The sequence below is a fragment of the Grampus griseus genome (assembly GCF_964374135.1).
Source record: "Grampus griseus genome assembly, chromosome: 2".
Taxonomy (NCBI): Eukaryota; Metazoa; Chordata; class Mammalia; order Artiodactyla; family Delphinidae; genus Grampus; species Grampus griseus.
This window is the reverse complement of record NC_139018.1, coordinates 74,429,682-74,444,426: the sequence shown is the minus strand read 5'-3', so window position 1 is coordinate 74,444,426 and position 14,745 is coordinate 74,429,682. Positions and strand designations below refer to the sequence as shown.

Genomic DNA, 14,745 nt, shown 5'->3' with positions numbered 1-14,745 from the left:
TCTGCTCTCACACAGGCCTTCAGGCAGGCAGGGGCCCGGTTCCAGCCTTTAGCAGAGTCAATGACAATGCCAGCATCGGAGCAGGGTCCTTGTTCTCCCACCGCCTGGTTGCCCTAACCAAACGGCGTGGAAGGTACAAGAAGGCATCTTCCCATTAGAGCAGCCATCCCTGATTATCTGCACTCCGCGCTTGGAGGGGAAGGTCACAAGGACCTATCGTGACCCATCTACTTGAGTCCCCAGGAGCCCTGCCTGGAGTTACGAGGCATGGGTGCTAATTCTGGTTGCCGGGTGGACCCCTTCTCTGCTTAGGGAGTGCACGGTGAGAGATGCTGGCCACCCGCTGGGCTCCCACCCCAGTTGACTTTGATTCAGCCCTTCGAACAGCCCGCCTCCCTGGTCCCTCTCCCTCCTCTTTGTGCCCACAAAGAGTAAGACCAGAGACTGGGAAGAATAAAAGGTGGGGCAGCAGGCCCCAGGTCCACTGTGACTGTGCCACCTCGCCCTGGCCCACCCTTTCTCCAGCTGGGACCACAGGCCCCAGGAGGCACTGGCTTACCCCCTCTGCTCTTCCCCACCCATACTTATTCCTAGTCTAGAGCTCCTCTTCCTCTCTTCTTAGTCTTTTATAGCTCCCCCTTTTCTCCACTTTCTCCTTCCCACTTTCCCCTCTGGCCAATCTCCACATCTTAATTTCCTTGGACAGTTTGAGACCAACAGAGAACCCAGAGGTTGTGGGGGTAGAGGTACATGTCATTATCTCTTTCGTCCCTGTATGGTGTCAACCCAAAGCCTCCTCTACTAAGGGGACTTGAAGCGACTGTCCCCCAAAGGAGAAAGGAGAAGGGGTCGAGGGGGTGGGCTCAGGCCTCTCCTCCAGCCCTTTGGCACAGTGACGCTCTTACAGACACCTGAGTGCAGAAAGGAAAGCAGGACTCCAGCTTTACAAAATAAAGTGTTTATTATGAAATTAGAGATGGAGGCCCCTCCCCTTCCTCCCTCTTCCCCTTCCCCAGCTGCCTCCCTCTTTCCTTCCCATCCCTCCCCCTGGGGCCTGGGAAGCACACAAGACAATGCCCAGAGCTAGGTTGCCCAGGGCCGGCTGACGGCTGGGCAGAGCTCCAGGGAGGCGGCCACGTTGGGGGCTGGAGCTCTTGCCCCGGGAGGTGAGCTGGCTCCCTCTCTCGCTGGAGGCCAATGGAGCCAGGATGAGGCCATGAGTGATGGATGGAACCATGCGGGCAGGTCTGCAACGACAGGAGAGCCCGAGTGAGAGGTGGGGTGTGAGGGAGGGCTTTGGGCCACCCCTGTGTTCCACATAGTCTAGGGACACTGACCTGGGGCAGAACATCCCCTGCAGGAGGGTGGGCAGCAGTGGCTGGAAGTTTCTCTTGTTTCTGGGATGGACAACGGAAGAAACCAAAAAGGCAGTCACAGGGACCCACAGAGAATGCGGGCAGATGTGGGCAGGAGACAGACAGAGAACGTGTGTGCGGGCACGGGCGACAGACAGAGCCGTGAGTGACAGATTTAGAATGGGGGAGACCAAAACAGAGCCACAAGAAAGTGGAATCACAGTGAGAGAACGGAGAGATTCAGAGTCTGAGCCGCACAACGCAGTCCCAGACAGGGAGAGTGTCAGAGACAGAGACAGAGATCCCTGGAGAGAGACGAACAGACGACTCAGGACGAGGGAGGTAAGGGGGAGGTTGCCCTGGGGAAGTGGGGAGGAGGGACATGGGGATCGGGGAGGCCTGGGGACCCCTGGGCTGCTGCCGCCTGCCTGGACCCCGGGGGCTCACTCAGAGGGCCTGTGCAGCCGCCACGCTGTGGCGGGCAGGGCCAGGCCGGCTCTCAGGGGGCCGGGGGCTCCTTGGCCCCGTAGAGCTCGGCCAGGGTGCGGAAGAGCGGCCCCCAGTCGTCCAGCGGCTCAGCGGGGCCTGGGGCGCCGCCGATCTCGCTGCCGGAGCCCAGGGAGCTGAGGGAGCCGCAGGAGGATCCCCGGCCCTCGTAGCCGTACACCTGCACCGAGTCGTAGGGTGGGACGCTGGGGTCGTCGTCCGCCCCGCGCAGCCGCAGCGCCAGCAGCTGCGCCACGTCGGCGGGGCCGGGGGGCCGGAGCTGGCGCGGCGCCCTGGCCCAGGGCAGCACATCTCGGCGCGCGGTCGGGCCGGGAGCCAGCGGGGCAGCCCCGTCGGGGTTTTGCAGGGCGCTGATGTCGAAGGCCTCTGTGTCCTCCTCGCCGCCGCCCTCGTCGTCGTAGGTGATGATGTTCTCACGCACGTCCTCCTCCTCCAGCACCATCAGGGCTTCCTGCTTCTGGCGTCGCAGGGCCACGAAGAGCACCACCAGGGCTGGGGGAGAGGCGCACACGGGCCGCTGAGCCGGCAGGGCCAGGCGTGGGGCAGCCTGGTTCCAATCAGAACGGCCTAGGGGTGGCAAGCCCTGGGTTTGACATCTGGCAAAGCTCGTTTGAATCCTGACTTCAACCCTTTACTCGCTGTGTGACCATGGAAAGTTGCTTAACTTCCCTGAACGTCTTTCGCCCTTAGATTGCTTGTGTGGAAAAGAGGGAAAACATATTTACTCCTCAGGGTTGTTGAAAGGATGAAATACCAAGCGCTGTGCCCAGTGCCACACGGGGCCCAGAGTCAGGGCTCGATAAACAGTTTTCATGGCTCATGACTCTCATTAGATTGACAGGCCAGGGATATGAGGCCAGAGCTTTTGTCTCGGATGCAGGAGGCAGTGGGAGAATCCAGGCACGAGGGTTCCTTCGAGACCTAGGATGGATTTCCCTGTGTCCAGTGTCCTCGTTCCTCTCCACACACCCTGCAGGCCTGGACCCCACATTTATGTCCCACTGTGGCCTGACTCACCAAGCAGGGTGCCCACACAGGTGATGATGGCGAGCAGGGCCCCGGTGCTGAGCCCAGCAGGTGAGAGCTGAGCCTCGGGCCGGCAGGAGGCCACGGAGCCATCGGGCCGGCAGCGGCACACGCTGACAGTTACTGTGGCGGTGCTTCTCAGTGCCGGCTGCCCCCAGTCCCACAGTTCTATGGGGACCAGGTAGGCGGCCTGGCGGGGCGGGGCGGGGCGAGAGGGCAGCAGCAGGCTGGCAGAGCCATCTGTGGGAGAGGAAGGTGTTGGGTCACCTCCTGGGACACGTTCCCAGTAAGGTCGTTGCAGTCCCAGTAAGGTCGTTCCCAGTAAGGTCGTTGCAGCCCAGGGTCACCTCCTGGGACACGTTCCCAGTAAGGTCTGTGGGGAAGGTTTGCAAAGAGCAAAACCACATCCACCCTGTGTTGGTTTTTTTCTTGCCCCACTGCGCGCGCGGCTTGCAGGATCTCAGTTCCCCAACCAGGGATTGAACCCAGGCCACGGCAGTGAAAGCCCAGAATCCTAACCACGAGGCCACCAGGGAACTCCTCAAACCACATCCACCTTCTGTTGGGTGGAGGGCCCAGGTAGGCAGGCAGGGCCGAGGGTGGTAGAGGAGAGGAGGGAAGCAGGCATGGGCACGGTTGTAGGAGGCTACCCACCTCGGTTGTCCCGTACAGTGAAGTTGGCATCGGGGTCTAGGGGACCTTGAAGGGAGATACGGCTATTGTTGCCGACTTCATCTCTGTCCAGGGCCCTGAGGACCTGAATCAGCTGGGAGGAAGAAAAGAAGCCTTGTACGGAGTGGGCAGCTGGAGAGGTCTTGAGTTCCCGACCCCCCTGCCTCAGCGGCTCACCTGGCCGGGCGCTGCAGATTCACACACAAAGGTGTCGTAGGGCTCCGCCAGCTGGGGAGCGTTGTCATTCTCATCCAGGGTCTGGATGGCCACTTGCACCCGGGAGGCCTGCGCGGAGCTGTCTGAAGCCGGAAACACAAACACGTACACCCCATGCAAGCGCACACATCACAGTTACACACAACACACGGGGTGTGTGGGCACGGATGCCACACGCAGCACATAGCATGCATGTGGGATACATGAGATGACGCATGCAATATGCACGTAGCAAACAATGTTGCGAAACGAATGGAACAAGCGCATACAACAGCCATGTGGTACCCGAGATGTGTGCAATACATATACCATATACACTCAACAGGAGTGTAGCACCCACAACATATACAAGAACCCACATGCAGGGTACACGTGCCATAAAGGAAAGGTAGACAGACGATGCATACCGGATGCACACAGACAGTAGCCATGAAACATACAAACACATTCATACCGTCCATTTGATGTACACTCAGTGTTTTAAAACAAATGCAACATACATGAAGTGAATGTTCAATATATACAGTGAATGTAGTATCCCGACCCCCAAGATGCAGAGAATGCGTTTTCATGCACAAAACCGGTGGACACACACACACACACACACACACACACACACACACATACACACACCATCAGAGGTCTGGGAGGTTGTGGTGTAGCAGTGAGTATCACTTAGAGTTGACCTTGGGGAGGGAGGAGCTACGTGATACTCAGGGGCAGAGCCAGGCCACCCTGGGTACCACAGCCAGACACAGGCCCCCTCGTCATTGGGTGGCTCCCACCATTACCCTGCCTTGCTTCTCACTGCCCGTGGCATCCAAGAGAAGATGGAAATTAGGCATCCCTGCCTGCCCCAGTGTTCACCTCCTCTAGGCTAAACCTCACAGTTCCTTTAGTCTTTTCCCCGAGTTGAGGGAGAGCTGGCTGGCTTTTGGGAAGGTGCTGAGCTGACAGCCTGGGCAGAGGAGCAGACTGCCTGGTTAAAGGGTCTGGGATCCCCTGAGATGGGACGGGGCTTGGGCCCATTCCTTCGCTGCAGTTAAGGCCCAGGGCCTGCTAGTCAATACTGGGGTGCAGGATTTGGCAGGAGATGAGAAGACACTGAGGGGAATACACACACACACACACACACACACACACACACACACACACACACACACACACGCAGGGCTACATATACACAGGCAGCCACAGACACGCTACATATACCACAAATACACACAGGGACGTTCACACAGACAGACACGCATGCACTGCCCCAGAGCTGCACGGTCATAAACATAAACCTATCTACATACAATTCGACACGTATGAGAGGCAGTATGGCAGAGGAGACAACAGCTGAGATTCTGCAGCCTGACTGGGACTGAGGCCCCACCACTTAATGTCTGTGTGACCTTGGGAAGTTACTTAACTTCTCTTTGCCCGAGTTTCCTCCCTTTAAAATGGGGGAAAAAATCGTACCTTCTTCATAAAGTTGTGGTGATGATTAAATGAAGTAACCCACATTTGGTACTTAGAACAGTGTCCGATACACAATAAATAGTAAATTATTACTATCTGTCCACAAACACATGCACAAAACAATATATACAAACAGCTACTTGTATCTATCACTATATACATCCAATTACACATATGCACAAATAATATAAATACAATTCTATACACTCAACTACGTACACATATATGCAGCTATAGATGTATACTCACAAACATGGGTATGTATGTATATGTACTTTCCACACGTGTGGAATCATACACATGTAAGTACACACCCACGTGTACACACACACATAGCTCTTCACGGACATGTACAAGTACGTATGCACACAGTGACAACTTCCCTAAACAGGACACAGACGGCAAACGTAGGAGACCCTGAGGCATAAGCAGGCGTGGTGAGGAGAGGTTCATAGAAGGGAGGGAGGTCTAAGGCTGAACCACACTACTGGTGACCGGTGACTGACATGGGCAGTGCATGGAGTTGGTCCCTCTCCCTACCCTTGAGGGCTCCTGGCAGGGCTTCCCAGAGAGGGGCTCCTGGCACCACCTCCCCACCCTGGCCCCGGTCAGCTCCCAGAGGAGGGGCCCAGCCCCTCCCTGATGCCCCTTCAGCCTGAAGCAGAGAGTGGGCCAGGCAGGGTCTCACAGGGTGCGGGAAGCTATTCAAGGTTAGATTTATTTCCGGGTTGGGGAAAGTCAGGTATGGGAGCCAACTGAAACTGAGGGGAAATGCTCAGGCAGACCCACTGTGCCCAGCCCAGGCAGGAGACCAGAAGGCCTGCCTGGTGGTGATGATGCAGGCTGGGGACCCAGTGGCTATACGCTGGGTGAGGGTGTGATGGCACTAGCCGCCCTCCCCCACCCCCATACGTCCGTGCCCAGGGACGGCCCCTCTGCTGGGAGGCTGCTGCCTCCTCCCGGTTCTCCCAGGGGCCCAGGACTCCTCACCGACTTCTGTGGCCAGCACTGTGAGGTTGTGCCAGACACGAGCCTCGCGGTCCAGGGGCACTGCCGTGCGGATGGTACCATCTTCAGGCTCGATGGAGAAGCAGTGCTCCGGGTCCGTGTCGGGGAGGATGGAGTATCTGGGGAGATGGAGTGGGGCTGGGGGCTGATCTGCGGCAGGGCCAGAGCTTGCAGCTACCCCTCCCTCCCTCTGTTCACCTTGCTGGGCCTCATGGCTCAGCTGGGCAGAGGGCCTGAGCTGGCCAGAGACGCGCACCCAGAGCCATAGTTCACGTTAGGGTCCCCTCAAAAGACAAATATCCCCGGGGAGTCATCAACATTAAACACCTGTCCTAACATGCCGGGGACTGGGTTTCATGGGCGTGCAGGGAGAGAGACAGAGGTGACGCCGGGTAAACACTGCCTGTCTTTCCGACTTCTGGGGCTCTGCTCTGGGGACCAGGGACCCAAGTTCTAGCCCTGCTCTGTCTCAGGCCAGCTGTGTGACCTTGGGCAAATCTTTTAACCTGTTTCCTCAACTACAAAATGGGAATGACTCCCTCAGTGCTATGACAGGGATGCTGGCTGGGGCGGTGGAAAGAGTGGGTCTTCTTGGGGCCGACAAGTCCGGATTTGAATCCCAGCACTGCTACTTACTGACTGTGTGACCTTGGGCAAATTACTCAACCTCTCAGGGCCAGGCCTCTAAAGCAGGGGTCCCCAAACACCGGGCTGCGGACCAGTATTGGTCCATGGCCTGTTAGGAACTGAGCCACACTGCTCGCGTTACCGCCTGAACCATTCCCAACGCCCCCCCAACCCCCCTCCGTCCGTGGAAAAATGACGTTGCACAAAACCGGTCCCTGCTGCCGAGAAGGTCGGGGACCGCAGCTCTAAAGCAACCGGAGCTGAGACGGTTACTACCCTTATCTACTATCCGACTCCCACAGGTTGTCGGAGAAGGAAATGTTATCAAGCGGGTAGAATGTGAAGCGCTGAGCGAGCGGCCAACAGCCGTGGCCATCAACTGATCCGTCGCACTCATCAGATGAGGTTCCATCTGCTCGCACTGCCACCGGGAGGCGCTACTATCATCCACCCAGAGGGATGGGTGGAGAGTGTGGGAGGGGTCAGCAAGGTCCTCCAGCCCTGCCCTGGCCCCAGGCCTGCAGTGAGGGAGACTTCTGCCAGGAGGTGAGCGTGATTTGCAGTAAAGGGGGCACATCCTCGGGCGGGAATAGCATGCTGCTGGGCCCTGGCCCTGAGCCCGCCTGCACCCCAGCTCACCTGATCGGGCTGGCCTGGGAGTCCAGGTCAGCAGCTGACACCTGGCCCACCAGGGTCCCGGGAGACTTGTTCTCGGGGACTGCCAAGATGTAGGCAGCCTGGGTGAAAGCGGGTGGTTCTGGGGCATCCTGCACAGCCACGCGCACTGAGGCCACGTCCTTGAAGGGCCCTCGCCGCAGGTAGGCTGGGTCGATGAGCGTGTTGGTCGCCTCCACACGGAAGGAGTAGGAGCGACGGGTCTCGAAGTCTAGGGGCTGTGGTGAGGGGGACGGAGTGACTGAGGCAGGGGGGAACCCGGGAGGTGGGCACCAGAGGGGCAGTGGCCTCGGTGGTCGGGGTGGGGTGGGGCGCGGGTTACTCGGTCAGAACTCTAGGTCTGCCCCCAGTTCCGTCACAGACTTGCTCTGTGCAAAGTCCTGAGCCAGTCACTCCCCCGTTCTGGCCCTTAGGCCCTCATCTGAAAGACGAGGAGATGACCGTAATCTCTAAGCTCCAACACAGGGATCCCGACCGAGCCTGTTCTAGCCCTGTTAGAAGCGTGTCCCATGGGGCAGGAGGCAAGTGTGAGTGGGTCCGCAGCGCTAGCAGACAGGAGGCTAACCTTGCGGACAGTGAGGAGGCCATCTCGACCCCGGGCGTCTGTGCTGATGCTGAAGGCCTCGGACCCCTCCCCATCCAGGATGCTGTATGCCATGAGGGCGTTGTCCCCCAGGTCTGGGTCCTGGGCCCGCAGCCGGCCCACCAGGGTGCCCGGCCCAGCGGTCTCCACCACGGAGAACTGGTACAGGCCTTGGAGTGGATGGAGGGAGACGTTCTGAGAGAGGTCCCCGGTCCTCCTCCCTCCCCCAGCACATCCTTCTCCCAGGCCTGGCTGGGGGAGGGGTGGGGGAGGCTTCTCCCGAGGCTGTAGGGCTGGGGGGCGGTCAAAGGGCGGCTCAGGCGGGGCACTTGTCCCTTACTCTGAGGGAACTTGGGGGGGTTGTCGTTGACATCGCTGAGGGTGACCGTCACCGTAGTGCTGCCCGACAGCCCCCCCATGTGGCCGCCCATGTCCTTGGCCTGAATCACCACCAAGAACTCCTCCTGTGTCTCGCGGTCCATGTTGGGGATGGCGGTCCGCACCACTCCTAGGGGGAGAAACGACGAGTCAGGGGGTGCCTGTCCCCACGGCTGCCCTACCCGCCTCCCAAGCTCTATCCTCACCAGTCTGGGGGTCCACAGAGAAGAAAGGCAGTCCATCCAGCACAGTGTACACCAGCTTGGCACTGTTCCCGTAGCTGGGGTCATCGGCATCGTGAGCGGTCACCTGGATCACTGATGTCCCTGTGGGGGACCCCGGCACTCCGCTCAGCTGGGGCAGAGCCAAGTGGGGAAGAAGGGTAGATGGGCGGGACCCAGACATGAGCGGGGCTGAATTGCAGGAGGTGGGTTCTGGGGCGGAAAGCGGTCGGGGAAGGAGAGGTGAGGGCACTCTAGGAGATGGGATCCGGGATGTCCGGACCTGGGGTACTCACCGACATTGGACATCTCGGGTACTGTGGCGTGGTAGGGCCCAAGGGGAAAGATGGGTGGATTGTCGTTGATGTCTTGCACCTTGATAATGAACTCCGATGGGGGCTCCAGGGGTCGGTTGGAGGCTCGGTCCACAGCTTGGGCCAGTAGAACGTACTGTGCCTTCTCCTCCCGGTCCAGGCTCTTGGTGACATGGATATTGCCTGTGGCCTCGTCAATCACAAATACAGTGCCTGCCCCCTCTCCGGTCAGCAGGTACTTGGTGCGGCCCTCACCCCTGTCCACATCTGAGTGCAGCTGTAGGGATCGGGGAAACATGGCAGCGGGTTCCAAGCATAGGGACAGAAAGTTAGAGTCTAAATCTAGGATTGAGTGGAGGGTTGGGTGTCCTGAGGGACCAAGGTCATTGCAGAAGTGAGGAAGTTGCGGGGCAGGGCCTTGAGGGTTAGGGTAGACATGGGAGGGGTGGATCCCTACCTTGCCAATAAGGACAGGCTCTGGTCCGGCATATTCCTCAATGACAAAGAACTGGTTCCACACCCAGCTCCGTCGGGTCCGAAGCAGTGCTGGTCCTGGGGCCCCCCGGGACCCTGCCCAAGCCTGGGCTGGGGCTGCCAGGCGCCCCATGCAGCTCCAGCCACCCAGCCAGGTCAGCAGGAGCCTCACCAGGCCCCACATGTTTGGGCTCAGCCAGGGCTCTGTTCACTGCTCCCGGGTGCTGAGGCATGAGCTGGCTGGGGCAGAGGGGCAGATGCTTCGGGGCTGCCCCATGGATCCACACCTGCAGGATGCACAGCTGTTTACGGTTAAGGAAACCCTTAAACTCTTAAACCTCCCCAAAGTTAGATGCGGAAGATCACACCTCCAAGGAACCAGACGCCCCACTGCCCAGAACCCAGACTAAGACAGAGAGCAGACAGTCTGATCTTTCCCTCCACCCAGGCTCTGCCCGTGTCCACCTCCAGCCCTCCAAGCTGATAAATCTCCGGCCACTCAACTCTGAGTAGAGAAGCTTGGGAAGAAGATAGGAGAGGGGATGCTGGGAGGGCTTGGAACCCCAAACTGGCCCCTCTGCTCCCAGGGTGGGCATACAGCTTGGGGCTGGAGGAGATGGGGGCTACCAGGGAAAGGGCTTAAAATCCAGGGATTGGGATTCATGGAGGTGGGGTCTCAGGGCGCCTAGGTCAGGCTGAGATGACAAGCAGGGCAGCCTCAGACAGGGTTGAGAGCCTGTGAAAGTCCGTCCTCCACAGGCACTCCGCCTCTCCAGAACCTGCCCCCGGCACACAGCTAGCTGAAGTCCTTGAAGGGGGACTGGGCTCCCAGGGCAGAGTGGGGGGCCAGAGCTGAAAGAAGAGGGGTGGTAGAGGCCGAAGACTGGGGAGGGGGAGCAGAGGCAGACCCAGAGGCTAGAGACACAGCGTGATTAAGGGTGAGACCAAGACTCAGGGACTGTCAGACAGAGACAGAGACAGAATGGCAGCAAGAGACAGGAGGAAAGAGATCAAAGGAGGTAGCCTGGGTGCCTGAAAGGCAGAGAGGAGTCATGGGTACCAGGATTGAGAATGGGTGGAAGAGGGGGCAGAGGGGCTTTCAGTACGTGTGATGACCAGGAAGGGGCAGCTTTAGCTGCCGGGGTTAGACCAGGCCGCCCCGGTGCGGAACTTCATTCTGGGAGAAGGGGCAGCCAGGAGGGGCTGTGGGAAGGAAGCTAGAGGACCCTTCCCACCACTGTCTCCTCCCTCTCCTCCAACGGGCACCCCTCAGGTGGCTGTGGCTGCGCCCCTCCTCCCCTAGAGCAGACATACACCTGACAGTCCTCTCCTTCCCGAGGGAAGAGGGAAGCCGGGGCCAGAGAGGGAGGCGGGACGGAGAGAAGGAAGGCGATAGAGGACTGGGAAACAGGATAGCGGGAAGGGAAGGGAAGAGGAGAGCAGAGGGAAGGAACGGGGAAGGAAAGGAAAGCGGGAAAAAGAAAAGACAGGAGAGGAGAGAAAGGTGGAGGAAGAAAAAGGCAAAGAGGAAGAGATGGAGCAAGACAGGGCAAGAGGGAGAGAGAAGGGTTGGGGAGCCAGGGAAGGGGCAGAAAAGGCAAACAGGCAGAGAGAAGGCAGGATGAAGAGAAATCGAGGGAGAGGAAGATGGGAAAAAGAGGGAGAGAGAGGTGCGAGGGAAGAAGGGAAAGCGGTAGAGCGCGGGAGAAGGGAGCCGGCAGTGGGCTCCCAGTCGCGGAGCGCACCGTTCACCGCTCTGAAGACACCCGCAGGCTGCGGGCCCCCTGCTGCCCCTCCGAGGATTCCCAACCGCGGGCTCCAGGGCAGGCGCCCTTACCTGGCAGTGCCAAGGGGCCCAGCCCGGTGGGGAGCGCCCCCGCCCGCCCCCGTCGCCGGGTCCCGGGGGCGCAGCCCCGAGCCGATCGGAGCGGGCGCCGCGGCTCCGCTGCAGGTCTGAGCAGCCCCGGCTAGAACAAGGGAGCGAGACGGAGGGGGCGGGGGAAGGAGGCTCCGCCTGCGGAGGAGCGAGGCGCCTCCGCGCCGCGCGGGAGGGCCCAGCCTCCGACCCTCCCCGGCCAGCCCTGGCCGCGCAGCGGGGGGCGGGGGCGGTGCCTGCTGCCCGCCCCCTCGGCGCTGCCGGGCGCATACAGATGCGGTGCCCCTCCCGGGCCGGGCCCGCAGCGCCTGGAGGGGCACTCGGGCGGGAGGGCTTCCAGGCCACGGCGCCAGGCCGTTTCCGAAGAGCTAGCGGAGAAGGCGCACCCGGAAGCGCGAAGCGGCCCGCACGCCCCCCACAGCCGGGCGAAGGGCGAGCGCACAGTGAGCAGGGGAATCTGGAGCCCACTGCGGAGGCCCGGTTCGCCGCCCCCGGACCAGCCTTGGAGGCTGCTGTGGACCCCGGCCGTGAGGCGGCAGCATTTTGGGAACCTGTGCAGGGAAGGGTAGCGGGCCGGCTGGGGGCTTTAAGCACAGCAGAAAGGTCCAGGGAGTCCGCGGGCTGGGCCCAGGGAACAAACAGGGCAGGGACCGAGGCGACGTCGGCGGGAGGGCACGGAGCCTTTTTGGGAAGCTCATTTACAGGAGCCTACTGAGCGAGCGGCTGCCGCCCCCTGGTGGCAGTTATGGGCGGCACCTTGAAGGTGGTGACCAGGTGACCAAATGCCTCTAGCACAGCACCGGGACACCCCTCTTCCCAGGGCGTCTTTCCCTCGGCCCTCCAGCGAGGAAGATCCACAGCTGTGTGTGGCTAGAGCCGAGGCAGGGATGGAGGGAGGGTGGGAAGTCCCTGCTCCAGGAAGCAGCAGCCTAAGTTAAGGGTATGGAATGCAAGCAATGCTGGCTGCACTGCATGCTGCAGCCTCCCCTTCAACATGGCTCTCACCCAGGCCCTGCCCAAGGAAAGCCACTCAATCACACTAGTTAAAACTAAGTCAATTTTATTATTTTCCATAGACCACATCATTTAATAATAAAAAAAATAAAAATAAAAATTGAACAAAAGGAAAAGGTGGATATAAAGTGGAACCGGTGGGCAGGAGGCATGGGCTGCAGGACCAAAGAGACTGGGAACTGCAGGGGCCCTGGGACTCAGGAGGAGATGCTGATTCAGCTCATAGGTGACCCAGTCCTGGCCCCGGCTGTTCCCAAAAGGGGGGTGCAAGTACCAAAGGAGGTGGTGAGCAGGATGGAGGAAAAACGAGAGAGAGGTTTGGGGCTCCTGGCTGTTCCCCAGCTCTGGGCCAACCACCTCCCTCCCTAACATAGCTCCTCCCTCTCACAGACTTAATGGGAAATGAGAGGGAGGAGAGGGCTAAGTCCCAAGAGATAGATTACGGGGGTAGGGTGGGAAGATGCCCACTGCTCCATTTGGTATGTGGGGACAGGTGGCAGCCAGACTTCAGCACTGGGCAAATGGTGTGAAAGACCCCTGGTTCCAGGGTGGTGGAGATTGTACCTATCCCTCTGTGGCCTTGAAGCCCCCTGGGGCAGGGTGGCCGGTGCCTGCAGCTCTCCCTAGTGTTCTCCCGGCTAGCGGCTAGCGGCGCCCACCCCGGTCCCGCACAGGTGTGCTCCGACTCCGGCTCCTGCTGTGGCGCTTGGTGTCTCTGCGGTCCCTCTCCCTGCCTCGTTCCCGGTCCCTGTCCCTCTCCCGATCTCGATCTCCCCTGTCCCGCTCCCTGTCCCTCTCTCTCTCCCTGTCCCTCTCCCGGCTGTGCTCTCGCCGCTTCTCTCGCTCCAGCTGTCGGGTCCGTTCCCGCTCCGCCTCCTTCTCCCGCTCCTTCTGCTCTTCTTCTTCTTGCTCCTTTCGCCGCTTCTCCCGCTCCTTGGCCCGTTCAGCGCGCTCTGCCTCCTTCTGAACAATCTGTAGCAGGCAGGGAAGGCAGAGAACAGGTACCTCAGCCCTGCTCACATGAGTCTCACCTGGTCTCCCTGCACCTGGACCCTGCACTCTTAGCTCGGGACCACTGTCAGCCTTCCTGCTATGCAGGAAGGGGCAGGGCCTCAGCAGTCACATCTGTCCTCGTCTCAGAGCCCCAAGCCCTCCTCCCAGTCTTCATCTTTTATGCCCACGACAGGTAGTGGCACCATCCATGCCTGGCCTCTGGTATTTCCTAAGCTAACTCGATGTGAACAAACCTCTATTCTCTCTAGTGGAGTAGCATAAACCTACAATTCCCAAAAGGCCCATCACAAAGAAACGGAGATTTAAAAAGCTAAAACCCCTAGAAATTAGAAAGAGAAACAGCTGAGTTTATTAAACACAGATTTCTCAGCTAACTAAAATCAACTTCCAAGAAGCACAGTTGGCACCACCAGCTTCCTGGGACACACACAGAGTTCCGATCTCGTGTCTACCTCTATCCTTTATGGGTCTGGCTTCTCTATGGCCCACTCAATCAACTGGGTCTTAAAACTGCCTCCTTCTGTGATGCTTAGCTTCTGCCTTATTATTCTAAGCCAATACCTGGGCCTATTCACTCTCGTAGTCACATGACTCTCCCCTTGCTCACTCCCAAGCCTTGATGTAGCTTGGCAGGTGGTTCCTCCTGAGCTTGAGAGTGCCCCTCAAGGCAGGAAGGCGTGTGCTCACCTGGCTGTCAGTCAGTGGGAGCCAATAGATGCAGGGAGCTGCCTTGGTCTTACGGAAAAGGTCGTCCAGCAGCTTGGCAGGTGGTTCCTCCTGAGCTTTCTCTGAGGTGGAAGAAAGTGAGTCAGACTTGATGCATATGACTCTGTGCCCCGTCCCATCTGGGTCCCTTTCCCACCTACTACTGAGTATGTGTGCCCCCCATAGCTAAGTACCTTTCTTCTCACTCTTCTTTTCTTTAGACTTTGCGCGTTCCTTGCGGCGGCGGTCACGGGACCGTGATCGGGAACGGGGCCCTTCTCGAACTTTGTCCCGATCCCATTCGCGCTCTGATCGCGTTCGCTCCCGCCGCTCCATCTCCCGTTCCCGCTCTGCCCACTGTTCCCGCACCGCCCGCTCCTGCTCCCGCTGCTCTGCCCTGGGGTGCTGTGGTGGCTGGGCTGGGGGCGGGGGCGGGGGGTGCAGCGGCCGTGGTACCCCCTGCTCCTCTGTCTTAGTTTCAGAGGGACGGTCCACCAAGAGGCCTCGGTGATAATCCAGCTGCGGGTAGAGGAGGGACAAGGATAGTCAGGATGAAGATGACATCACTCCCACTGAAGGAGCCCAGGTACCAGTGAACAGACTTTGGAGCCCC

The 14,745-nt window shown here is 59.5% G+C and overlaps 2 protein-coding genes across 2 annotated transcripts in view; both read right to left on the bottom strand.

The window, feature by feature from the left end:
• Positions 1–1,854: 1,854 nt before the first annotated feature.
• On the bottom strand, positions 1,855–9,707 carry CDH24 (cadherin 24; the record flags this gene model as incomplete). Its single annotated transcript, XM_082649306.1, has 11 exons — positions 1,855–2,354; positions 2,880–3,128; positions 3,543–3,654; positions 3,738–3,859; positions 6,234–6,370; positions 7,518–7,771; positions 8,119–8,306; positions 8,477–8,644; positions 8,721–8,840; positions 9,032–9,326; positions 9,507–9,707. 11 exons carry the CDS (start codon positions 9,705–9,707, stop codon positions 1,855–1,857), a joined length of 2,346 nt encoding a protein of 781 aa, XP_082505432.1.
• Positions 9,708–12,448: 2,741 nt separating this feature from the next.
• Positions 12,449–14,745, bottom strand: part of ACIN1 (apoptotic chromatin condensation inducer 1) — a 32,854-nt gene continuing 30,557 nt past the window's right edge. The window contains 3 exon segments of the mRNA XM_082681265.1: positions 12,449–13,385; positions 14,115–14,215; positions 14,327–14,651. Of these exon segments, the coding sequence (XP_082537391.1) occupies positions 13,059–13,385; positions 14,115–14,215; positions 14,327–14,651 (753 nt within the window). The 3' untranslated portion in view covers positions 12,449–13,058.